Genomic DNA, 25,552 nt, shown 5'->3' with positions numbered 1-25,552 from the left:
CCTAATTAATAAAAACGGCTTTCTCAATTATACAATAGCACGCTAGGAGCTCGCTGTGTGATTCTAATGATTCTATTAATTTTACTTCTACAATTATTTGTCATTAAGAGCAACCTTCATTTGGTATTGATGACTTGAACCAGTATTATTAGATCTTCTAATGAGATAAATACCTACGTACTAATGAAATATGATTACCATCCCTCATTAAAATTTCTATTATAATTAAGCACTTATCAATAAAATAAATCATTGGTAGTCTAAGGTCTGACAATGATCTAGTTATTTCAAAACATTTGGAGTCTACCGCAACAAACGCACAACAATGCATACATTTTTTATAAAAGAAAAATATGTTTATGGGACGAATATGTTAATTTATTGTTCACTTCAGATGAGACCTACCGTTTGAGTTGTTAACTACTGAAACAACTTCAATTCCTCTGTTTGCTAGTTTCCTGAAACACTTGATTTAACATGTGGAATTAGCATTGGGATTTTCAGTCCCAGTAGCTGCTTGTTATATCTGCCTGTATGTATGTGTCTCTCCATCCATATAAAACGGCTTTGTAAAACAACGAATTCGAAACATACGTGAAAAACAAGAATACGCAAAAGTACTCTTGTACTTTACAATAGATACCTGCAGATTAAATTAAAACAAATTCCATTAATTAAAAAACATTTATTTAACTACTATTTAGTGGAAGCATTCTTCTTTTTTCCTTTTTTTACCATAATTTTGTTCTTTTTTGATATTGTAATTTTTTCATTGACCTTTTTATTTTTCATTATTTTCTTTTTATGTTGTTCAGATTTTTGAGATTTTTCCTTTTCTGGACCCTTTACATCCTTTCGGTTCACTGAAGAAAACTTCTTTTTCTTCATACTTCTTTTCAAAATTTCATATTTAGGTCTTGTATCAATATCGTCTCTCTTAGGTGCTGCTTTTTCAAGTTTTTTTCTTTCTTTCTTTGAAGTTTTCTTCATAGTGAGCATATATAAAGGAACTTCACAACCAGATTCTTTCAAAACATGAGCGATACTGAAAAATGTAGTAAACTGTGTATTATAAGCACTATAAGATTAAATAATTACCTTCTCAAATTAACAGTATCCTCCACTGTAAAAAAAGTAATGGCTTTACCCCTACGTCCTGCACGCCCAGCCCTTCCTACCCGATGTACGTAAGAAATGGCCGATGGTGGAAAATCGTAATTTACCACTAAATTAACACCTTTAAAATCAATACCACGAGCCATCAACTCGGTACAAATTAAAACCCAAATGCGGCCTTCTCGAAAACTTTTGACGGTATTATCCCTCTAAAAAATCATAAAAACAACAAGTAAAATAAAAATTACAATTACCTGCAATTGGGTTCTGTCTGCATGGATAGCATCAACATTAATTCCATCATAAATCAATTCATTAAATAATTGTTGCGCTCTATCTTTACTTTGAACAAAAACTAAAACTGGAGGGGTCAAACCCTTTTTGACCAAGTCTCTAAAAGCTAATAGTTTGCCCTGTTCATTACCAACAAAAAGTAATTCTTGGTCCACGGTATCTGCTGCAGCATTTCTACAACGAGAAAAATAAATTACCATACTTTACATTGATATTCTGAAAAAAACCTTTGACCAATAGTAATGCGGATTAATCCTTTCATATTGTGCACACACCATTTAGCAACCATTGGTGTGTAGGTGGCACTAAACATGGCCAATTTTTTCTCTTTGTTTGTACAAGCATTTAATATTTGGTCTAACTGCTCTCTAAAACCCCTGTTTCCAGTTTCAAAGAGTTTATCTGCCTCATCAATGATTAACCATTTAATACTACAATAAAAAATAAGAGTTTCAAATGCAATTTTCTCTTATCCTAATGATTATTACTTTGCTAATGATAGCGCAGCCTGATCTTGCTTCAATAAAAAGCAAACTCTATTAGGAGTTGTTATCAAAATATCTAAAAATAAATTAAATTAAGTGTTTACCTACTAAAAACTACAAAAAAAAATAGTACCAAACTTCTTAGAACTATTTGGTCCATACTGTGTCAAAGCTTTATTAATTTTGCTTATGACATGCACGTGAAAGCCTTTTCCTTCTGACAAGCGAATACATTCTCTTTGAGTCTGCTTTGCTAATTCTCTTGTTGGGCATAATACAAGAGCTCTAAAACCCTCTTTTCTAGGCCCTTTAAGATCATGCAAAATTGGGATTAAAAAGGCAGCAGTTTTACCAGACCCAGTAGGAGCACAAGCCAGTAAATTTCTCCCCTAAAAATTTTCAATAAGTAAGGTAATATGAATAATATGACTTCCGACCTCCAACATAATTGGAACTGCTTGTTTTTGTACTGGAGTTGGCTCAATGTAGCAGCAGTTTTTTACATTATTAATTATAATAGGATCTACGTTTAAATCGTCAAATGTTTTAACAGGTTCTGGTACGTGTTTTCCAACAACAGATATTCTGTTTATGTTTCTGTAATGGTTTATCTGAAAATGAAAAAGGGAAGACATTGATGAACAATTACCAGTACTGCACACTAAATTAAATCATTTCCTTCAGACGTAGTCACATAATACATACCTCTTCCTGTTTTAATAACTTCTTCTTTTTTTCGTTAATTTCAGAATCGGAATGTTTACGTTTTCTGCCTTTTATCTCTGTAGAAGATTTTAAAGTACTTAAAAGTGTGATGGGATTTTCCTCCTTTTCCTTTTTCGTAGGTATGGGTTGGTTTTGTGATTCGTTATCATTTTTTTCAATTTTTATCTCAATATTACTGTTATTATTCTGTAATTTACAATTGCATTAACTATTGTTAACACTGTTCGACATTTGTACTCACTTTTTTAGTGTTATGTTCACGAGAAAACTTTGCACCCTGACTTAATTTCTTAAAAATATCATAAGCATCCATTTTCAAAAGTTAGTACAATATTTTCTCATTGAGTTTTATTCTATTATTATCGCAAAAAATAACTTGACTTCAACCCTAACCTATACTAATTCACAATAGGTGAATAGGTTATGTAGAATACCACGTGTCTGCTTGTATTCTTGGTTGAATGACTCTAGGGGTAAGTATCTACATCTCATTGTAAAAATTAAAAAATACTTTGCCTTTGCACCTACAGTTATTTTTGTTATTGTAATGAAATATACTTCTAGGAAAAATAGTTAAACAGCTAACAAAAAAAGCGGGAAGATGTGGTATAAAATAAACGTTTCAACATTATTTTATTTATTAAAAAATTTATATACATTTGAAAAATAGAGCTACATAGTTATAATATCACATTTCTGATGTGGATATTACGAACCACACCCACTTAAGTAATTTAAATGGATGCACCTTTAAGACATGATTTACTTTAAATGAATCAATAAAAAAAACTGCTACAGAGGGCAACGCAATAAGATTCATTAAATGATTCTAGGCCCGAAATGATAGTTTGTCTGTACACAATTGTTCACAATTATTATTTCTCCAAACTTAATCAAACCTTATAGGCACCTTTTATTAGTTGCTATTTGGCCATTTTTGTAACTAACCTACTCACAACCTTGAAACTAATAAGAAATTTAAGATTCGCCCAATAAAATAACTAGAATAAATTTCTCAGCTTTGCCAAAATTTTAATTATCACAAATAATAATCTGACCTAAACAAATAAAATGTAAAACCATTGCACCAAATATAAAAAAACATCCAATCAGTTTTCCAATAAATGTCTTGGTGTCAGTTACATTTTTTTGTTGTATTTTTACTCAGTTTATGAGCTAACATTTGTAAGTACCACAACTTTGCTGCAGTCATTAATTAAATTCAATTTGATTGCTAATGATTTGTGAAACGCAGAATTGTTTTGGTGTCCACGCGGGGGGAAAAACCAAGGTTTACGTATGAATACTTGTTTTGTCATGGAAACATTTTCGAGTTATTCCAGGAATGTTTCTTTCAAGTCAAAATTATAAAATCAAGGATGAGAAACAGCACACAAAACGAAAAGCTGCCCGTGAATTAATTATATAAATATTATATAAAGTAATTTTGTGTGCAGTTCTCATTTTCACGTCAGATATTTAGGTAGTTAAGTCTTCGTTTCTAATTATAAATAGCAAACTTAACAATTTAATACTTTTTGGAAGTCACAGCCTATCTAATATAGATAGTTTTTTAGCATAATTCTTCACCATTTTCCATATTCGAAAGTAATTTCTTTTTATCGTCATTCTTGTTTTGCAAACATGGCAGTTGAGGAGGCTCAAAGCAAGGCTAAAACAGAAATTGCTTAAGTCTATAAAACAACAATATTAATCCAGAATTACCGTTTCACAAATATTCATATTGCAGCAATTTTCGATGGTGATCTCACACTGTTCTGATGCTCGTGGTCTGTTAGTAAGTTGTGTGAAATTTTTATTTACTATAATTCGCTTCTTAATCCTTGGTCTTCTTCGTAAGGAACAAGCATATGTTGCCAACACGACAGACACAACCATCAATATGAAAACTAAACAACACAAAACTAAAAATGCCGTGTCTTGAAAATGGTCAAAAAAGTCTGGATGCTCTTCTTGAGATAATAACAATGGAAGTGATGAAAAATTTGACTGAACAACGTCAGGATATCCATCAACACATCTGTAACAATTACAAGTGATGAGATAGAATAGTGTGCTTGGAAAAATTTGCGACCAACTTACCTACAAACAACTTCTTTTTGTGTTATCAAAACATCATTTTGTCGGTCTTGACAAAAGACCTCGCAGATGTCAAGTGTACTTTCACATCTACGACCTGTGAATCCCTCCTGGCACTCACAAATAGGTAATTCTCCTCCACGTTTACAGACTCCTCCGTTCAAACAAAACCCGTCACACATATCCCTGTTGCATCTCTTTCCCCCAAAACCCTTGAGGCAGTGACATTGGGGATACCCCAAAGACGAGGCATAGCACTCGCCGTGAACACAATAATTGTAACATAAAGATATTTCGCAGAATTTCCCAGCGTAACCGCGAGGGCAATGGCAGAATTTATCATCGACTAGAAATCCACCATTAAGGCAAATCACTTCTTCCGTCTCTTCACTCTCTTGCGATACGCGCTTGAATATTTCTTCAACTGTTTTATTATAACTACTTATGGCTTTTGATAGTTCCTCACAATCGGGGAAACTTGTGATTTGTACATTTTTGGCAATGATACCCATCGGTTTTTCTTTGAAGTGACGGAGGCGTTCAGGAACTGAGTCTTTGTCGTGCTTCGGAATTTTCCACAAGACATTGTTATTAATGTCTGTCCAGTAAACTGCATCTGAATCAACCGCCACTCCGAAGGGTTTTGAGTGTGTCCCTTCGTACACCACTTCGCGTTCTTTGCCTTCTAAGTTTGTACTTTCGATGCTGTAATAAATGCCTTCTTTGATATCAGCCCAGTAAAGTCTTTGTGTTTTGTAGTCGATTGATATTCCTGCCGGTCTGTGCAGACCTGCATCTACCAGAATTTCATGATGGGAACCATCCAATCTTGCTCTTTCGATTGTTGGCTTGTTGATGTCTGAATTTGTCCAGTAAATATACCTAAAGTTGATTTTTTAGAATAGTCACTTTTTGTACTAGTTTTTTGACTTACCGGCGACATACATCGATAGTTATGTCTTGAGGGTTCTCATCTGTAAACGCAAAAAGAATGTTTGATTTGTAAGCAGATTCGTTTAAACGTACATAATTAATAGTTTTATTAATTGAATCGGTCCAGTATAAAATATCGGAAATGGGATCTATAGCTAATCCCTAAAATCACAATTTTCATATTTCTCCACATGTAATAATTTTTCGATTAGACTAACCTGGACATCATCGGGAAGATCTTCGATAATGGATGTCACATCAGTCTCTTTGGTAAGTTGAACAGAAAAGATAGTGTCGTTTTGTTGGTCCATATCACTCACAACGAATTGATGACGTATATTATCAAATGTTAATGCTTTTAATTTGTTAAATTGTTCAAATGCTGACCCTATTATCGACCCATTTGATAATAATAATTCTATTTTATCGTTTGTAACCACTGCCAACTCTGAAACAAACATAAATTATACCAATTATCACCTTGATACAATTAACGATTTATTAGGGTAATCAGATGCAAATGTTTGATAAATCAATTGTTTTACCACATCAATATTTGGCAATTGCCACGACCTTCAATTAATTATTACTTGTCTACAAAAGAAAATTTACTGCACAGTGCGGGCGATGTTTCGTGATTGATCACAATATTTTTCATTTTTTGCATAAATTAGAACGTACAATAATACTTCGCCATGATACGAATTGTTTTTTCAATGTCTGTTTCTTCCGGTTCTTTTATTTTAAATTCAACCTTTATAAAATAATATTGGTTGAACTTTCACTGAAAATAATTATACATATCTCATTTAATAAAATTATACAAATATAATAAGACTAATAACACTCCAGACTCTACGTACCTATAATAATCATATATTTATTGTAAATCTGATAGAATCATGATATATTAAATAACAACAACAATGATAATGAGTTTACTCTCAAACATGAATAAGCAAAAAATTTAAATATTTATAGTATTTCCATCTAATTTAACTAGTTTGCATACATATTTATTACTTTTCTCCTAGCAAAATATCTTATCTTAATTTGCAAATATATATTTTGTAAAATTTTACTAACATTTCAATTCTTTTCACTTATGTAGGTAACAGAACTTTTTTTGTATCTAGGTTTCCTGTAAATAAATTGAACAAATTAATATTACAAATTTAAATAGTAAGAATTATTCGGTTTGTTTCAAAAGGACGCATGCGCTACTACAGAGCTTTAAATCGATGAACCACGTGCTTTTAGACATGCAGATCGTCACGTAGACACAGAAAACCAGTGAAATTTGAGCTGTGAAAAAAAGCTTACACAGCAAATTTACTCACCTGTAAATACGATCATATTAGACATTTTACAAAGTTACGCAGTTTGTTTTGTTGACTACTCGCATTCCATTTCATTTTTTATTGCATAAATAATTATTAAATAGATTAGCTGTAGAGATTCAATATTACGTAGATTTTATAGACGAAAAAGTTCATTACTCTATAAAGCAAACGTTTGCAAGGTTTATTACAAGTTTGTATGTGATGCTAAAAACTATGTTTCCGTTATACATTTATTTATTTTAAGGGGTCACTTTCGTGATACGGTTTCTCAACTATGACTATTCGAAGGTCAAATCATTGAAAGAATCATACAGAAGAAAACTTCCTATTGCAATTAATCTTTAAGTTCCGTTTTTCCCTCACATAAATAATTTATTTTACTTTTTACATCTGTAAAATTAGACCTTGTAATAAATAAACGATCAAAAATAATAAATTACTATAAAAAGTGGAAGTGAATGCAATGTTTCAAGTTCAACGTTAAATGAACCGCAACTGAAAAATGCAACACACGGGTGCATTATGGTGGATGCGCCAATTTTAGTAACTATGTGAAACTTACTTATTCATTGTTAATCAATGATTGCGTAAAATGAAAGACAGATAAAGACGTAAATCATTCCTGATTGGAAATTTTGTAAACAATTGAAGTGCTAATCAACAATAGACGCAGTAATGAGAAAATAAATGAGACATTTAACTAAAATAACTGAATTTCAATTGATCGACGTAGGTTTGCATAATGTAATAATCACATTTTTTAAACAAATAGTTTTTCCCAAAATTTAAGCTGTAGCCACGCATTGTGAACTTGCTACTATAACTTGAAGGTCACCAGACAAACACACTTTGACCACAATTTACGAAAATCATTAAAATTTAAATCAGACAGTCTCGTGAATACATTATCAAAACAGTAGCAATTGCGTTGAACTCTCTCAAGCGGTTTAAAATATATGTCATTTTATTAAACTCTACTCTTACAAAAAAAAACATTATACATACACGTAAAAAATGTAAGTTTCAAAATAATAATTATTTAATTTAACAATAAAATCAACTGTTGCACTGTGATCTTGCGTTACATACTTATTTCGGTGCAAACAGATATAAAATTTTAAAGATACTCAATTTTTTTAAGTATTTTATTGACACGAAAACATGTCTGTGAACGTAACATATGACTCAAAACAATAATATTTCAAAACAATAATATTTAAAATAAATATATTCTCTCTTGATATTCTCTATCTTAATTAGAGACTTCTAGCTGTTGTATTTAATAAAAACTCTAAAAAATAAATTCAGAAGCAAATTGTTTTTTAAAATATTTTTTACTTCATTATGTGAGATGTCAACTCCAATTTGGGTTAAAATATTTCATAAGAAAAACTAATTGAGCATTGTGTTAACTATATTGTAATTTTATTATTTAATTACTATTATTACAATCAGATATGGTTACTTAATAGATATAATACTTATGTACAGTTGTAGGAGATTATTTCATCTTGAGATAAAATATTATGTTGTAAAAGATTACGTACGTTGATTTATCTGATGTAACATATATAAAATCTTTGAACCGTTATTTTTGCGTTCTTTTTTTACCTTCCAATTGAACAAAATTATTGGATCACAAATACAGCGAGAAGTAGAAAATAAAAAATAAATAAGTAAAATTATGCAATAAAAGTAAGAATTATCAAAAGCCGTCATCGTGAACTTTTCGAAATAACTTTTTGGCGAAACCGCAAAAATGTTTATGTAATTCAACTCACCGCAAAAAAACTGTTATGATTTCAGAAGTGTCACTTGAATCATAATTGAAAAAATGAAAATGAACGTGCGAGTCCGCAGTTTTCGAAAATCGAAAATTTTAAATTCCTACCATACTTATCACTGCGTTAGAGTGCGTCAGAGCTATGGATTATATAACCTTCATTTTTATTTTCAGTGTTTTTTCCATTAGTCTTGAATAATTTTCAGTTTGAATTAAAAAAAAAAATTGTTAAGATCAGTGTTAGGTGTACGTGACCATTAGGAGAATCCTCATGGCGCGCGAAATTCTGTTAAAACTTGGCGAATTTTTGACTTACCCCAGTCGTGATTTTCTGTCTGGGCGATGGTAAGATGAAGGATCGAAATTATAACACTTAATTTGATAAACATTTTTTTAAAAAATAATTTAAGTACTAAAAATAATAGATTTCTTTACGATATCATTTAAGCACGTGAACTAACACTGCGCCCGAGCAAATGCTGCCGACACGGAGAATCCCTTTCCTATATTTGCGCACCAGTGGCGTAGAAGAAAAAGACAGGTTACATGCATGTTCAATAACAATCATAGTAATATTGGTTTACACACACTTTTCTCGTTATTAAAGCAATACATTAATCTAAGATATGTTTAATGTTAGTTATTGTTTAATCAATTAATTAGTAGATAAAGTAATTAAAAAAAAATTTCACGAACAGAAATACTTAGAAATAAATTATTTTGTTGCTCTGTTAGCTTTTGCGCCAAAGACAAAGTTACACCAAACAAACTTAACAATACCGCCAAATTTAATTCATATTTTGTTAGGCATTATAACAGTATGTAAACAGCGTGCTTTCAAGAAGGCGTTTTTATTACCATTTTTGTTCGTAAAATAAAGTATAGCACTATAACTCTTTCTTCATTGTCGCCCGTAGACAAATTTTCAGTGCCATATCTAACAGAAAAAGTTATAAAAAACATGCTTGTGAAAAGTTAGAACAAGAGCTATGAGTCAAGTCTGCTTTAATTTGTTATTTTTACCATTAGGTGAAAAACTGTAACTACAGACTTGTCAACAAGAAATTACCACCTAGGATTTGAATTTTTAGGACAATTACGTTTTTCATGTTGTTTGTAACTAGAATTTTCAGAAGTAATTTTGAATGCTTAGGGTTGGTTACCCCTTGTTGTTAACGGTTGACGTTTTCTGTCAACCTGCTGTCAACTATCAATTGAGTTATCTATACAAGCTAACAGGTGACTTAACCTAGATTTTTGACACTAGTTACTATCTTTTGTTTGTCACCGCAAACCTACCTAAACAAATTTATGGCAACCTATTCACGAATATCCCTAAATCCTAGGTAGTAATTTCTTGTTGATGCGATAATACTTCTAATTGTCAATCATTTTATTCAATGCTACAGCGTAAGACAGACTTCGTAATATCTTTTATATGTAGTCTCCCATCACTAACTTTTATCTATTAGTGAATTATAAAAATGACATCATTAGTAATTGTCAATGATGTTCCTGGCATTTTGACGTTTTGGAGTTTTTGAAAAGTCAAATCTGCTTTATACAGTTTATTATCAGAAAATGTCGAAAATTTGATCACACTGGCCGATTACGCCCAAATTATAGTCGTTTTCATATTAATGTGCAGCGAAGTAGTCGCTGAAAGAAATCATTTCAAGTTGGCTACCATGCGTAAATTCAAACAATCCTAATCTCAATCTTCCCTAAAACTGTGTACCTCAGTTTTTGAGGAAGCAAAAAATAATTAAAGCTAACAACGTAATTAACATAGGGTGGCAAACATAAAGATTTTTGTCATTTTTTGATGTGATTACATTTGTTCTGAATGACACTAATGACACTTTTTGTGTGAATCAGCATTTAAGTTAAAGATGCATTTAGACTTCTACAACCTACTTGATGCACATTATTATGAAAAATCCTAGCAGCCCAATAGCTATTATTGCATAAATTATTCCTAATCCTAGAAGTAAATAATAACAAATATATTAATCAGTCACTGAAACAAAAATTAAAACGTGAACGTATTTTGAAACTATGATGGCGGTAGATATAATTTTGAACTAAGTATTGGAATTAAGTTTTTTTTGTATGCGTAGGCTGTGAAGTTGTATATTACAATAGTAATTTTTTATTGGTTTTCGTTATTATTATCATCGTTATTTTGTTTTTTTGGATTGTAATCTTCTCATTTTTCTTCTTAACGAGTCGCTCATGGTTACTGTACGCATGCGCGTTAGGAAAGATTCGATTTGTCGGCTGTCCATGCGAATGCGCAAATGTGAATGTGCGTTTATTTCTGTCAATTTAGAATAGTTTTTGGTAGTTTGCGTGAAATTTTTAGCAATTTTAAATTTAGTTACGGACAATTTGTGAGTGAAACTACTAGTGCTCTTGTTACAATTTTCATTGAAGGTAAGAAATATTTTGTTTTATCGGATGAAATCTGTACGTTACAAATGTTTTAAAGAGAGCAACCTGTTGTAAATTGAGGTTAGGTACGACTAACATCATTTTTGATGGAATTATAAATTAATTTTCTCATACTTTTTGATATTGTCGAGTACTGTATGTGTTTTAGAGAGATTATGAGAGTACTCTAGTTTGTGTCATCAGGGTTGTGCCTAATCTGTGTTTGTGCTATTTTTTTGTGAATGTTAAAATGGGATTTTCGAATTGGGGATTTCCGGCTATGAAGAGGGAATGACAACATTTGCTGGTGAGTACCACTTCAATTTTATTTAATTATTGTTAGTGTTTATTTTATTAAATTTGTAACGAACTCATTCTTTGGACAGATGATGACCTTTTTTTTTTAACAAAGTAGGGGTTCCAATTTCGTATTTTGAGCAAAAAACTAGTGTTTTTTTAATCGTACCAGAGAGTTGTTTAAATTTTATAAGACTGTCTGCAGTGTAGGTATAACATAAAATTCAAAAAAGTTTAAATAAGGATAGGGAGGCTTGAAATATACCGAGAGTCTAAACAAAAACTTGGTCCTATGAAAGTTTAACGAATATATGCCTTGAATACCTAGTAATTTTAATCGCTATCATTTGTGTGTGAAATTTATCAATTTTTAACACGTATTTTGCGTTAAATACGACTATACTATACAAATTGTAACTTATAATTGGCAACATTTATTGGGAGAATCAATCACTTCAATACGCGTTTGATCTTTATATTGTCGTATCAACAAGAAATTACTCTCTAGAGATATTCGTGAATAGGTTGCCATAAATTTGATTAGGTTGGTTTTTTGGTGACAAACAAAAGATATAATAACCAGTGTCAAAATTTAGGTTAAGTCACCTGTCAGCTTGTATGGAGATTTCAATTGATAGCTGACAGCAGGTCGACAGAAAACGTCAACCATCAACTACAAGGGGTAACCAACCATAAGCATTCAAAATTACTTCTGAAAATTCTAGTTACAAACAACATGAAAAACGTAATTTTCCTAAAAGTTCAAATCCTAGGTGGTTATTTCTTCTTGACAAATCTGTATGTCTATTTAATGTTTTCCATCATCCCCGTTTTGATAGAATAATTATTTTCTCCCCTGGACATTTTTTGGGTTCAACTGATTCCCGTTGGCGCTTTAATCCGGATTTTTTTTAAACATTCAGTTTTTGAGTTTCTTCAAAGCTTTAATTAGTTTTATTAGTAGTTCATTAATAATTAATAATAGTTCAGTTTTTTCTTAGCAACCATCGCTACTAAGGAAAAACTCAGAATTACTGCTTCAATGCATTTTTTACGAAATGTGTAGGGATGTAAAGTGGCGATGAATTCATAGTGGCCATATGTCCCTAAAAAACAATTGGATGTTTAAAGTCGGATTTACACATGGTAATGGTAAAACTTTGTCAATAAAAGCCACAAGTAACGTTAAACATAGTTACAGCATACAGCTTCTTTGTTTCAATTCTAATAGCCTGCAGCAAAAAAAAAACATGTAAAATTATTTTTTCAGAATAAGTAATTTCTAATTCGATAGTTCTTAAAATATAACTTGATCCATGCTTCACTCTTAACGTGGTTAACAATGAAAGGCTGTAATCAAAGGGAGCGTAAGTCACACTGCTACAACTTTGAAATGTTACGTTGAAATTTAATTGCTTGTTGAAATTAAAGTTTAAATCTAAATTCTGCGCTTTTTGTTCGATTTAAAGTAAGTACTTTGTAACAGAATTAAATGTGAAACATGCATCATAAGTCATGACATATAGAAACTGAATTTGTTACATGCAGTTACGGAAAAAAATGTTCAAGATAATTTTTGCTCTGATGCGATTGGTTTGCTAGTTGCTAACAATTTAAAATGGGCGAAGCATTCATCTTCTTACACTTTATGGACTATAGTTTTATGCTGCTAATCAGTCCTTTACCTTTTTTTTCAGCATCGTTGCTGCCTAGCGACAGCAGTCTAATGTGCACTTCAGCATAACATCAAACGTTTAGGCACAGTTGTGGGACTTGTTATCTTTTATTCGTGTTATTCGGTTGTGAAATGGTAACAAAGTTTATTTAAACATAAAATAAAAATGAGAATAAATAAGGATTTTTAGGATTAATAAAAATTAAGTTTCTTAATGTTTTTAACTTAAGAAGACATGTCTTACTTAGGTATTTAATTTTATAATTTTGGCCACTTAGTTTAGACAATACAAATTGAAACACACTTTATCCACATAATTTGAAAAAGTTACTAATTTACTTTTCTAGAATGAGGGGTCTAACTATGAGTTATACAGGGTTATTCAAGAGAGGGTTATTCCTGTTTTTTTTTGTGCAACCCATTATACATATTGCAACAATTTCTTGATTTCAAATTTTGAAAATAATTATAACTGAATTCACGATAGCTGTTATTAGTCTTATCTCTTTGGCATTAATGCAACAAAATCATGTCTCAAACAATGCGACGGTTTACCAACCGACTAGGCGCATGTTTAAAAGCCGATGGTAGACATTTCAAACACCTTTTACGTTAATTTAACTTCTTAGTTTATTTGTTGAATTTTGAGTAAATGTAGGTTAGCTGTCAATCTGACATTTCTGGCCAATCTGTCCAACTTACTTTGATTTCTAATTTAAAAGAATTAACATTTTATTTAGCAGTGGTGATATTGGTATTGTTGGTTGCAGAAAAAAAAATTCAGAAATAACCCTCTCGTGAATAACCCTGTATAAATTAAATTAAGGATAAATAGGATTATGCACAAGGGTAATCGTCTTGTCTTCATTTGTGGTCAAGGTTTTGTTCGTTTGGTTTTACCAAAAATGGTTATTTATATAAATTATGTATTGTAGAGTCGTTCAGATTATGCAACCAACAATACACTGTCTATAAAACCTTCGTGTTCACAGTGGAAGGGAATTTTCTCTATTTAGATAATTGTTTTTAGTTGTACTTTATTATTGTAACTAATTGAAGACTTTCAACAGTCCTAAGATTGTGAGATTAGTTTTTTCCGGATGATAGAACGTTTGGTATTCAGGGCGGCCTATTGCGTGTAATGTGCCGATAAATATTAAGCCACATGAAATAGGTTGTGGTAATCGGAGTCCAGGATTCCCTTCGTGGAAGTCGAACACTCCACCTCCCTCGCTGAAATATCCTGACATATGCGCGTCGCTGTCGATGTTCCTGTTCCACACCAACTGCGCACAGTAATTCCCTGTCAGTAGTCTCAAAATGTTTTAAAGTGCATTTAACTTCCAGTTTAGTCTAAATTTTTTTATCGTCTAAAACTGTTAAAACGTAATGATTTTTGGACTTAAATGTTGTAATATTTCGTAATTTTTTGGTGTTTTATTGTTTTTAAATTTTCCGTTCTTCTCTTATCAGACTAATAAGTGAGTTTCGGTTGCGACCTGTAACATTACGGATTAAAACTGCTTTTAATATCATGTAAGTTAAATATTTTGTTTACGTTTGTCTTTATTGTTGTTGGACATATTTAGTTTGGCGTGTGTTCAGACTAGTCAGGAAAGTACTCAATTAAGTAAAGTTCCAAGACCTAATTTGGTCTGAGTTAACTTCGTTAATATAATTGTTGTTTTAATTTTTATTTGGTATTTTACTAGTTCACTTGTAATTTATTACCGACTGTAAGAGATAACGTCATGCTTGATAATATGTTTTAATCACTTTAATTTATGTTTTGCATGTCATTGAAATTTCGGAGCAATACTTGTGTTTGGTTTACATCAAGAATATTTTTTTTAATAGTAAATGTTTTATAGAGGACTATAATATTTTTACTTGAACGAAATGAAAACAAACATACATATAAATTAAGAGAACACCCTCACTGAACAAAAATATAAGTAAATTCACTTAAAATCTAAAAGCTTTCACATTTCGGAAGCAAGAGGCTTCGCCGTGATTGAAATGCTCATTCTTTTGTATTTATAGCGTCCAGCCGTCGTTGGTATTCGGCAATTTAATGTATCTGGTTGTTTCTAAAAGTGGAAGGCCATAAATGCCTTGCCTTCTATTCCACATGTTCGTCTAATGCAAGTTCAAAGTGATGAAACCATGTTTTTTGGAAACAAACGTGGGTAATATTCGTGCATTATGTTAGTAACATACATACATCCAAAAATACATTCAGGTGCTTTTTGGCTTGGAACAAACACCCACGAGATTTTCAATGTCTTCTATTTCTAGTAGTACTGAAATCACTGGATTTGCCTGCCGTTTTGTTTGGTGATTTGTAGGCGCACTGTATTGAACTCTCATTGAAAGTATTAAAGTGCTGTGAATTTGGTTATTTGAGTCATTGTTTTTGGAGGCTCACAAAACAAAGATTTTTTAGTTACGTAATTTATTATAAATTATGATTTTTTTTAAGTAGGAGTAACACTTTTAATTGTAAATTGATTGGTTTTTGTTCCTAGTTCGAAGATACCTGTATTAAAAAAGTTTTACGAAAATTTAATTCATTGTTCAAATGTGAAAACGATGTTCTATAGTCTTTTTCATATTAATGTGCATCAAGTAGGTTGTAGAAGTCTAAATGAATCTTTAATTTAAAGTCCGATTTACACAAAAAGTGTCATTAATGTCATTCAAAACAAATTTAATCACATCAATAATGACACAAATCTTTATGTTTGCTATCCTAGGTTGAAAACGTTGTTAATTTTAACAATTTTTTGCTACATGAGATACACATTTATTTGAAAAAATAATTTTTAGGGAAGATTGAGTTTAGGATTGTTTGCATTTTCGCATAGTTGCCGCTTTAAAATGATCCCTTTCAACGACTACTTTGATGCACATTAATATGAAAACGAGTATAGGATTATTTTAGTAAAAATTGTCCCAGAAATGGCTGAGATTTGTTTATAGTAGGTATTCATAGTATCGTTTTGTTTGACATTTTATCTAAAAATGTTGTGATATCTGGTAACACACTATAAGGATGTATGTACTATGGAAGTGCATTTTCTGCATACATATGGCTTAGTTTCCTGACTATAAATCACTATCTTGTTTGTATACATGAAGGTGATTATAAGGGAATTGCTAGTAGGAATTTTACTAAAGTAACTTTGAAAGTAAACATTTGTGGTCATTTTACTCATTTAAATCATGTTATGGTACGAGTGTTGATTAAAAAAAATAAATCATTTACACAATCTTAATCTTAGTGATGTGATTCCGAAATTTATTTTACGTAAGACGCACTTAATGTACACCAAAAAAGGATGTTTGTATGCTTTTAGCTAGTTAAAATAAACTGTTAATATATACTTCTAGTCAATGTTTCAAACATCACTTTTATACGTTGTATTATAATGCCGCGAATGTGTAAGGGGAGTAAATAAAACTATCAAGTAAATAGTAGCTGATACATTGTTGAGTTGTTTAGTCTAATAACGGGTTAAAAGAGGCGGTTTTAATTTTAAACAGTATTTTGCAAAATAATTTTTAGAAATAATCTAAAAAATTATTAAAATAGTGTGTGTACAAAAAACTACTGGCAATGATGTTTTGTTTTTTCCAACACCTTTTAATGTTTTAGTTAAAAATTATTATTGTCCTAATGCATTCTTGGTTTATTTAGCAATAACTCATCGTTGGGTGTCACTTATTTAGCTTGTTAAGATTCAGCGTATAAAAAAAGTCATTTGTGTGGGTTATGTGAGGATATGATTAACTTATACTCATTGTTTTAGAATGTTGAACTTCTTTAGAGCGTCTAGATGTATTTTTTTGTATATTTCAAAAGGGTTTTGTATAAAAATCAGCCAATTAGGCTAATTTAATTAAAACTTGGATTTAAAAATAAAGTTAAAAACAATCGTCTATTGTGCTGTTTATATTTTTAATTGTACTAAGAAATGTGTCTTATTTAAAATTTAAAAATAAAAAAAAATTAAAATATAAATTATCGGATTAATAAGTAAGTCGTAAAAATCTTTGGGCCAACTTTACCTACAAACAGTTGTTCTTGATGACTGATGAGTTAGGAACGATCGGCATATTACATTTATGCATAAAAGCACATTTTCAATACTTGTTAGGATTTTTAAGTTCACTCAAACTATCTTATGCTTGTCATGTTGAAGATAAGAATATACAACCGGATGTAAGGCATGTCAAAACGACTAAAAATGTTTCAATTGTGAAGCAAATAAATGTCTGGGTTTTGAGATAAACGGAATGGTTGCTCTTTGTAAGGAAATTCCACAACATTGCAGAAGAAAGCTGAAATATTCTAGATAAGAGTGACTCGAGGTTCAAATCGACAAAGTTGTAAATTTCATAATTGAATCAAATAAATAATGCTTTTCGCATTTCTGAGGGTCTTTGGGACCAGAATAATACTTTAAACGTACATTTGTCGAATTTAAGAAAGATCAGTTTTTTGAGACTGACAAATCCGAAATACAAGTTGTCCGGAAAGTCTTGCACCTCTTTGAAAAGAAGTAATTGGGTAGTCCCTCAGAGTACTGAAAAAATGTTTAAAAATTCCTTTCTGTCAAAAAATTTTGACAATTATTTTTTGACCTTTGACATATTTTTATGACTATTTAATGAGACTGATGATCTTGTATACGTTTTTTTTTAATTATTTAGTAAATAAATGTAAAAAAATGCCAATAAAATAACACCAAACAAAGTTACAATTTAGGAGACAGCTTCCTTGTTTCCTCTTCTGTAGTAGTCTGTAGCCTGTAGCAAAACAACTTGAAAAATTATTTTTCTAACAGAAATAAATAGAGTCAAAGTGCAAAATTTAAACTCTTATAACTTCGAAATTTTTATAGATATATTTTTTTAACATTTTTCTTGTTGTCTAGGGCATTGTCTGATGATACAGTGCCACGGAGGTGTGCGACTTTGCGGACACCTGTATGTATTATACAAACTGATCCACAATGAATGAATCTGTTGGCACTCCTGACTCTAATTTTTAAAGCTTACCATTGGAGTGCGCTTTTGATTACCATCAATTCAACAATCTTGTAGGGTTGTACGTCAAGTATTTGTCAAGCAAAACCGTATCCGGTTCCAGTGTTTCGAATTATTAACAAAAGTACTTTCAAATCTGGTACCAACAAACTCAGTCTTTCTGGATCACTTCGTATTTACTAGACGTAAAACCGTCCGGGGAATTTGAATCGGTTTTTGTTTAGAGTCGAAAGTTTTCGAAAGATTCTTAAAAAAATGTTTAATTCTTGGATTTTTGCGTTTTCTTTGTGGAGTTGAAGTTGAAGGATTTCGATGATATTTTTTTGTTGTTGTGGGGTACATAGTTTTTGAGGAAACTTTGTTTAAAGTTTTGGAAAACGAATTTTCAAAATTTTCAGTTTTTAAACGCGGTTACGGCGCGGCGAAGCTATTAAAAGAGTTTTATCGTAAAGTGTTTTAATATGTTATAAGGCGGAAAATACACCTGTTAATGTAACAATGTAATTCGACGTTTCGTTTGAATGCTTGGGGTGAATATTGTAGTTCCGGTTTGAGACTTTTTTTCTTCGAGCTAAAGTTTCAATGAAATGTGGAACACATTTGTAGATGCCTAGTTTAAACCGCAAATTTCAGTTGAAAAATACTATACATTAGGACGTAGGGCCGAACAGCCGAAAGCTTCCAATTATATCAGGTGTAGAATCGTGTAGCAACCCTTAAAATGATTCAACGGAATTTATGGAGTGGGGCTATAGAAAGTTGATCGTCTCGCTATTTGCCGAGATAGAGGTGCGGGAGTACGAGACACGCAGTCACGATCATTTCTTTGCCCAAGTTAGAAACAGCTTTTGCTTCAGTTGCAACAGGTGTATTGAGTGTGTGTGTGTATACAAATTCATTGTGTGTAAAAAATTAAAAACAATATGTGACCTGTCGAAATATAAATATTTTTAAGGAGGGCAGTATTCACATTTTTGCTAGACATTATGAGTGCGTTTTAAAAAAGTTATTGTGCTTCCAAAATCAATATTAACAAATTAGGGTTAGAGGTTAATTGAGGAGAATGCCGCTGAGTGCAGTTTGTGTTAGTGTAAGTTTTTAATTCTTGTTCATATACATATATTTTTATTTATTAAATCTGTATGATTTGGTTGATCTGATTATAAACAACATTATTATCTTCTGATTTATTGATAAAGTTTTAGGTATATTCAGTGATTTCTCTTTTTTTTTTTGGTTAAAGGAAATTTTATTTTAACAAAGGATTTTTGTCAAGATGAATTATTGAAGTATTTATACAAATTATCACACTATTGTATTTTTTCGTGAATCACGCATTAACACTTATATGAACGAATTCCACAGATAAGTGAAACGTATTAAATACATATTTTTAAAACAAGTATCTATCTATTATTTTTTTCATCTAATGCTGTCAATAAATTTTTAAAGGGAATACACTTTGTACAAATTTAAAAGATATATTATTACTTTTAATTAAGTAAATAGGTTTGTTGTGTTATAAACAAATACAACTGAAGGTTTAGTTTTTAAATTAATTTCATGAGCTGTTCTGGTATTTAGAACGCCCTCTTTGGTTTAAAAAACCCGTTCAGCATTATTCAGAAAGAAGTCTTCCTTTCTGAGGAATTTCACATTTGTTTTAAACAGTCTACAAAGATAACAATAAGTTAGGCTAGGCGCACACGGGTTTGATAACCACTTCGGAGTTTTAGAACAAAAAATTTATTGTGTTAATATAGTAGTTTGCAATATGAAAATCGCCGAAAAGGCTTCAATAATTGCCGTGATATTGTATTACCGGAAAAAAGCGGATGAAGAAAATATACGAGTAATAACTATTTAATTTATAAAATTATTAAAAGAAAACGTTTGGTTACAAATTAAAATAGTTATAAGCATTAAGCACTGATATAGGTCGCACAAGTATTATACGGAATTCTAACGAACCTCACCTTTTATTAATTAGCAAAGTGCGTGTATTCTACGCCCTCAAAACGATTCTAACCCTAAACAGACGAGAACTAATTCGTCGTAATTAGTTCGTAGACATCGTTTACACCGGTAAATAAAAATTTCGTAAGAAATTCCCTGTGGCGGTGAAATTAAGATAAAATATACTCCCCACATCACACAACCGTGTTTCGTGTACAAAATCGTCCCACATGAGAGATATTAATTTTAAAATTGTGTTACAATAGAAAAAGAAAGTCAACAACATTTAAAAATGTATTGTCGACGAATTATGCGCAACATCTTCCCAAGATTATTTACAGTTCAATTGAAAGAAGAAATTTTGTGATACATTCAACTTTACAGGATGTTATTGTGAATGAAATTATTCGTGAGAAGCTTAATTTACACGATACGGTTATCGAACTATTTGAATTTGGGATTGCAGTGAAAAATAATTGGATGACTTTCTGCAATTATGTTATTAGTTTGAAATACATTAATTCTAAAGGTGTTCATTAAATATAAACCTTTTGCCTGGTTTAATTTAACAGCTTTTTTTGTCGCAATTTTAGATTGGAAAACGTGCTGTCTGGAATGAGTAGTTAAGTGTGTCAATGTTTCTGCACTTTATAATAATAAATATTTTAATTAAAGGTTTTATTTTTGTGTTAACTTTGTACAATTAAAATATGTTAATGCTGTAAGTTTATTCATATTTTCCATACGAAATTAAAAAACCCCACTTTCGATACATATAGTTTTGTAGGATGCAACGATGTAACTAACGTTGCCATTCCATCGTAACCAGGAGATTCAATTAAATAATTCCTTACACGTCGATTTTCAAAAGATGGGCGAGATATTCAACGGTTAATTTCATTATAAACAATGCTACTTGTAAGGAATTGTTAACGAGAAATGCATTTCGAATATTAAACATTCTGACATTGTAAGGTTTCTTTGTATGGTTATTTAGTTGACTGGACTTTACATTGTATTTATATAAAGTCTTGGCCTAGTGGTAACTAGAACAAGTGAAAAATTGCTTAATTTTTTTTATCTTTGAAGTCTGATGGAAATGAGCTCGTAAAATTTATTGTATTGACATTACACACCCATTTGTATGTTAAACAATTTTATGTTCAACAAAATGATTAATGTATTTTACCATAAATTTACTTTTTTTCAGTTAAAAGTTTGAATACTACCGTTAACATAAAATTAAAAAGACTTTTTGGATAATTTTAAAAATACATTACAATTTTGTTGTTATTGGGTCAAAACCATCAAAGCTTACATAAATACAACGTAATAATAAAAGTAACTTTACAGAAATTGGTAAAATTAAATGTGGAAGTTGCATGTAATGGTCTGTTATTTTATTTTTAAAGTGTCTCGTTCTATCATCTCCAATGTCACTTTCGAAATAATAAATTAATGTTTATTATTAGTAGCGTTCTCTGTAGTAAACCTTGGTAATTCAGAAGGCTGGCTGGTCATTGAGTTTTCAAATTTAAGTTTTGTTGTTCGACGCTTTTTTCAGCGTCATCATATGAAATCATCAAACCCAAATAAGACATTCTCACAGTTTGGTAACAATAGGAACTGGGTACATTGGTCTCGTGTTGAGTAATATCCACGCAATGTCTGTTTGGTTTTTTATTACTGAAAAAATAGTGATTATCAAGGTCACAAATTTCCAGTGTAAAATTTGTCAAAAGAATATGAGTGGTTTACATGTTTTCATTGATGATTTAAAAAGGAACACGTTTGATTTTTAAAATCTGTGCGTTTTTCGCATTGAATGGACACATTTTGTAACATATTTGATCATGGTGTATATTTAACATGACTATTTTTACTTTAGCGTCTGCTGATCTTATAGACTGTTTTCATTAATATCTTTAAATAACAGTTTTATTTGCAATATCCGCTCCTGAACCATTTAGTATAGCGGATTTTTAGTAAGGATTTGTCGAAAGATAAACGATAAGTTCGATTTAATAGTTTGTTCTTTGTACTTTTTAAAATAGTGAGAAAATCTGTGATATTTTTTTGCTCTTAAGTACACTAGTTCCATTCTTAACTCATCAGAAAACTATTAAATAGAAAACTGTTGTTTGCGTTATCATACATAATTATTATTATTCCGAACAAATATGCAAATCCTAACAATGAAAAGTTGGGGAAAAATCTACGATGGGTTATAAAGCTTTTGAAGATAAATATAGGAATTCTAAAAATAATTGAGTGATCTGTAGATAGGACAGGCCCGGAAGTTGTTGGAGCGAAAAATTGCGGCATGTGCGTTGATCACAAAAATGTATTTGTATAGATTTTGTAAAAATACATAAAAGATTTATGACTTTTAAAAATTCAAAAATTTATTACTGAAAACATGTAGGTATTCGAATTATAGTAGTGCCGTATTTTATCCTGAAATTTTTACGGTGTGCATAAACGACCTAAATATGTATTAATAATAATAGTAATTTGTGTCATTGATCATCAATTGTGTATATGTAACCTTTCATAAGTACTAACAGAAGAGATCATTATCAGACAACAAATTGAAAATATTAATTTTATTAAAAATAAAATAGGTCTGTTGTCAGCATTCTCAATTGATTTTAATCGGTTATAAATGTGGAATAAGTTGTTTGGAAAGTCTAGTAAGTTGACCGAGATCTCGTAGTGTTGAGTCTAACAACATTCTTTCCATAACAAATCTTTATGTAATTGTAATTACATGAACGGAATGTCATTGTTTGCACGTTACAACGACATAATAATTGTTTTCTGAAATATCAGATGAAAAAATGATCATTTTCATTCTGAAGCATTGTTGTTTTTGTAGTGAAAGTATTTGGATTTTGTAAACCGTTTGAATTTCATGTAATTAGGTATACAGTGTTCGTTCCACAGTTAATCATCGTTGGATTTATTCTACTTAAGAGTCATTTAGGGGATGATACTCGTATTATGTAGTTATGTACTTTGTACTTGTACTTGAAAGTTAATATTCTAATTGGTTATCATTTTTACAAATAATGGTCTAATTTGGATTAAATTAGTAGCCTTGAAGTTAACCGGTATTCGGTATAAACTTTGATTTGAATTAAAATTAAATGTGCTCAATGAAAAAAGCAGTCTGTACGTACTCAACACTGAGCAAATTGAAAGAAACTGGGCTGAGGAAGAGACAAAGTAAAAAAATTAATTTGAATACGATTTAGGTTAGTTGGCTACTTAGGGTACATATTTGGGTAGATCAAGAAATTCAAGGTGATTTAAATTATGTAAATGGCTCATGTAACGTGCCTTGCTTTTCTAATAAGTGTTTCGACAGAGCAATTTTCGGACATAACATCACACTTACATAACGCAAAATTATGATTTTAGTTGTTTTTTTACACTTCAGTAGTAGTTTTGACTAAAATTGTTGTTATGTGCCAATTAAATTTACTTTTGTTATTTAAATTTTTTATGTCCATAATCGCGAACTACGAAAATGGTATTGTATGCAAATTTCACAAACAATGATTACTGCAAATTCGATGTGACAAACCTTCTGTTTTTGGTAGGAGTCTACAGTAAGCATTTGCCTTATGAGAATTGTTTAACACTGTCAAGGTCTGGCAGCTATTGGTAGTCAAGGTTGATAATAATTATTGTTGTTATAAGAAATGATTGTAAATTAAAATATGATGTATCTATAATTTTATTAAAAAGCGTGCTGGGAAGCCTTTTGTTAATTCGTAATGACCTTAATACACACGATTATTTATATCGGATTAGTTATCAACTGTTACACATTCAGACTATATTTTGGTATAAATTACACTTGAATATGTTCCTATAGCGATTTTAATACTTCCTTAACGTGAGACCTGCTTTCGGTTTTAGGAAAACAGAATTATCTGTACTTGTATAACATTTCAAGCATCCGTTAAATTATGTGTGAGTGAGGACTTGCGTAATTTATTTTGTTTCTTACGGAAGAAAGTGAAATTGATTAATTATTGTGTTTTTTTTTTATGGTAATTACAAAGTACAAATACGTACAATATGTTGTTAATTAAGAGTACATGTTATTTTTATTTTATCCGCTTGTAATATCGTAAATCCTAACTCGTGAGTTCTAAACACTCTTCACAAGAAATAAAAATCTATTCCATATGTATAGGAAATTTATTTCAAAGTGCTATCAATCACCGATTGAAATGAAATTCTCCGTAATCATTTTGCTTGTGTTTAACTTATGCAGGGTCGCTAAAAAGTTTGGATACAGCTAAATATTTTCAAAACGGTTTAGCAAAGCACGTTGAAATTTGGGAAACAGTTTACTTGTTTTTTGGTCAAAGTTCAGGCGGTAAAGAGTTAACGATAGATAAAGCAACATTTCCAAGGAAAAAATTACATTTTTCAAAATTTAATTAGTTTAATAATATTTGATTAAAATAAGGTATGCATGTGTTACATAACATAACTAAGAAAAAATGCTCTTCTTAAAAATATTTAATTTGACCCTTTTTGCCATAAAAAAAAATCAAATTAGTCTTGTATCTCCAGAAGAAATGGAGATAAAAGTTTGCTAAACATCTGAGGCGAGGGAATTTAAATACTTATAAGCATATACCAAATTTCAATAAGTTTTGATAGTTTCTATATTATTTAACTGTATCTATACTTTTTAGTGACCCTGGATATACAAGGTGATTCTTTTAGGGCCTATATTAGAAACTTTTTAACTTCTAATGCAGATAGAAATTTGAAATTTTGTACACAACCCAAATCAACCAGTCTGAGTTCAACTAAATTATTTTCAAAATGGCTGAACTTCCAGAACTACGAGAAATTGGCGCCAACTTTGAAATTTTAAATGGTAACCAATTATTTTTATTGCATTTTTGAATTCTCCTCTCCAAACTGAGTAAAATGTACCTAGTTGTTAGTACTTATCTATAATAGTTTTTGACATATGTCAATTTTTTGCTCAAAATTTTCATTTGCAGAGGTTTATTAAAAACATCACAGCTTTTGAACCGTTTGCAATAAGTAAATAATTTTTCTTGCATTTGATAACCAAAGGTTCGAAGAGTTTCCTAAAATTTTCAAAATTGTCAACTGTTAAATTGCAAAGCTTATATGATTTTTTGAAAATGATATGTAACAAACAGCTATAACTCAGTTTTTTCAAATAAAATGACCCCATTTTCTCAACGGCAATCGAAAGTACATCGATTTGTAGAAGGACTTTTATCAACATGTCCTATATCCATCTCTTACAGTTTCTGAAATAATCACGAAAAACGTGGTTTTGTTTTTTATTTTTATA

General features: G+C 30.7%; 3 protein-coding genes across 9 annotated transcripts in view; 1 reads left to right on the top strand and 2 right to left on the bottom strand.

Moving 5' to 3' along the window:
* Nucleotides 1-344: 344 nt before the first annotated feature.
* LOC123014404 (probable ATP-dependent RNA helicase DDX52) lies at nucleotides 345-3,030 on the bottom strand. 2 transcript variants are annotated; one of them, XM_044413498.1, is made up of 10 exons: nucleotides 2,863-3,030; nucleotides 2,601-2,807; nucleotides 2,333-2,506; nucleotides 2,029-2,284; nucleotides 1,899-1,971; nucleotides 1,638-1,841; nucleotides 1,371-1,584; nucleotides 1,099-1,325; nucleotides 698-1,045; nucleotides 345-628 (listed from the first exon to the last, which is right to left on the bottom strand). In XM_044413498.1, the coding sequence occupies exons 1-10, from the start codon at nucleotides 2,932-2,934 to the stop codon at nucleotides 451-453; spliced, it is 1,953 nt and encodes a 650-aa protein (XP_044269433.1). In that variant the 5' UTR covers nucleotides 2,935-3,030; the 3' UTR covers nucleotides 345-450. The 2 variants fall into 2 exon arrangements, with proteins under 2 accessions (XP_044269433.1, XP_044269434.1); XM_044413499.1 differs by lacking the exon at nucleotides 345-628 and having other exon boundaries at nucleotides 670-1,045.
* Nucleotides 3,031-3,237: 207 nt separating this feature from the next.
* Nucleotides 3,238-9,257, bottom strand: LOC123014222 (protein cueball). Its single transcript, XM_044413207.1, has 6 exons — nucleotides 9,097-9,257; nucleotides 5,873-6,102; nucleotides 5,656-5,816; nucleotides 4,725-5,603; nucleotides 4,347-4,662; nucleotides 3,238-4,293 (listed from the first exon to the last, which is right to left on the bottom strand). Exons 1-6 carry the CDS (start codon nucleotides 9,167-9,169, stop codon nucleotides 4,195-4,197), a joined length of 1,758 nt encoding a protein of 585 aa, XP_044269142.1. The 5' UTR covers nucleotides 9,170-9,257; the 3' UTR covers nucleotides 3,238-4,194.
* Nucleotides 9,258-11,438: 2,181 nt separating this feature from the next.
* LOC123015087 (supervillin) overlaps nucleotides 11,439-25,552 on the top strand; it is a 43,716-nt gene continuing 29,602 nt past the window's right edge. For 4 of the 6 annotated variants that reach the window (XM_044414552.1, XM_044414547.1, XM_044414548.1 and 1 more), the window contains exon 1: nucleotides 19,059-19,327. In XM_044414552.1, the coding sequence (XP_044270487.1) occupies nucleotides 19,301-19,327 (27 nt within the window). In that variant the 5' untranslated portion in view covers nucleotides 19,059-19,300. Of the gene's footprint in view, nucleotides 11,521-14,490; nucleotides 14,722-19,058; nucleotides 19,328-25,552 lie in introns of those variants that run through there. The other 2 variants (XM_044414551.1, XM_044414549.1) reach the window with 2 other exon arrangements.

This window comes from Tribolium madens, unplaced genomic scaffold (assembly GCF_015345945.1).
Source record: "Tribolium madens isolate multiple individuals breed KSU strain unplaced genomic scaffold, Tmad_KSU_1.1 Scaffold_97;HRSCAF=244;Tcas5.2_LG3a, whole genome shotgun sequence".
Classification (NCBI taxonomy): Eukaryota; Metazoa; Arthropoda; class Insecta; order Coleoptera; family Tenebrionidae; genus Tribolium; species Tribolium madens.
The sequence above is the reverse complement of the archived record's forward strand: the minus strand, read 5'-3'. Positions and strand labels throughout refer to the sequence as shown.

Coding starts and splice junctions, on each gene's coding strand:
- LOC123014404 (XM_044413498.1), bottom strand. CDS start 2,934: ATGGATGCTTATGATATTTTTAAGAAATTAAGTCAGGGTGCAAAGTTT. Junction 2,285..2,332: donor CAGTTCCAATTATGTTGGAG/GTCGGAAGTCAT, acceptor GAAAATTTTTAG/GGGAGAAATTTACTGGCTTG. Junction 1,046..1,098: donor GATACTGTTAATTTGAGAAG/GTAATTATTTAA, acceptor TACATTTTTCAG/TATCGCTCATGTTTTGAAAG.
- LOC123014222 (XM_044413207.1), bottom strand. CDS start 9,169: ATGTTTATCAAATTAAGTGTTATAATTTCGATCCTTCATCTTACCATC. Junction 6,103..9,096: donor GACAGAAAATCACGACTGGG/GTAAGTCAAAAA, acceptor TGTTTGTTTCAG/AGTTGGCAGTGGTTACAAAC. Junction 4,663..4,724: donor CAAAAAGAAGTTGTTTGTAG/GTAAGTTGGTCG, acceptor TAATTGTTACAG/ATGTGTTGATGGATATCCTG.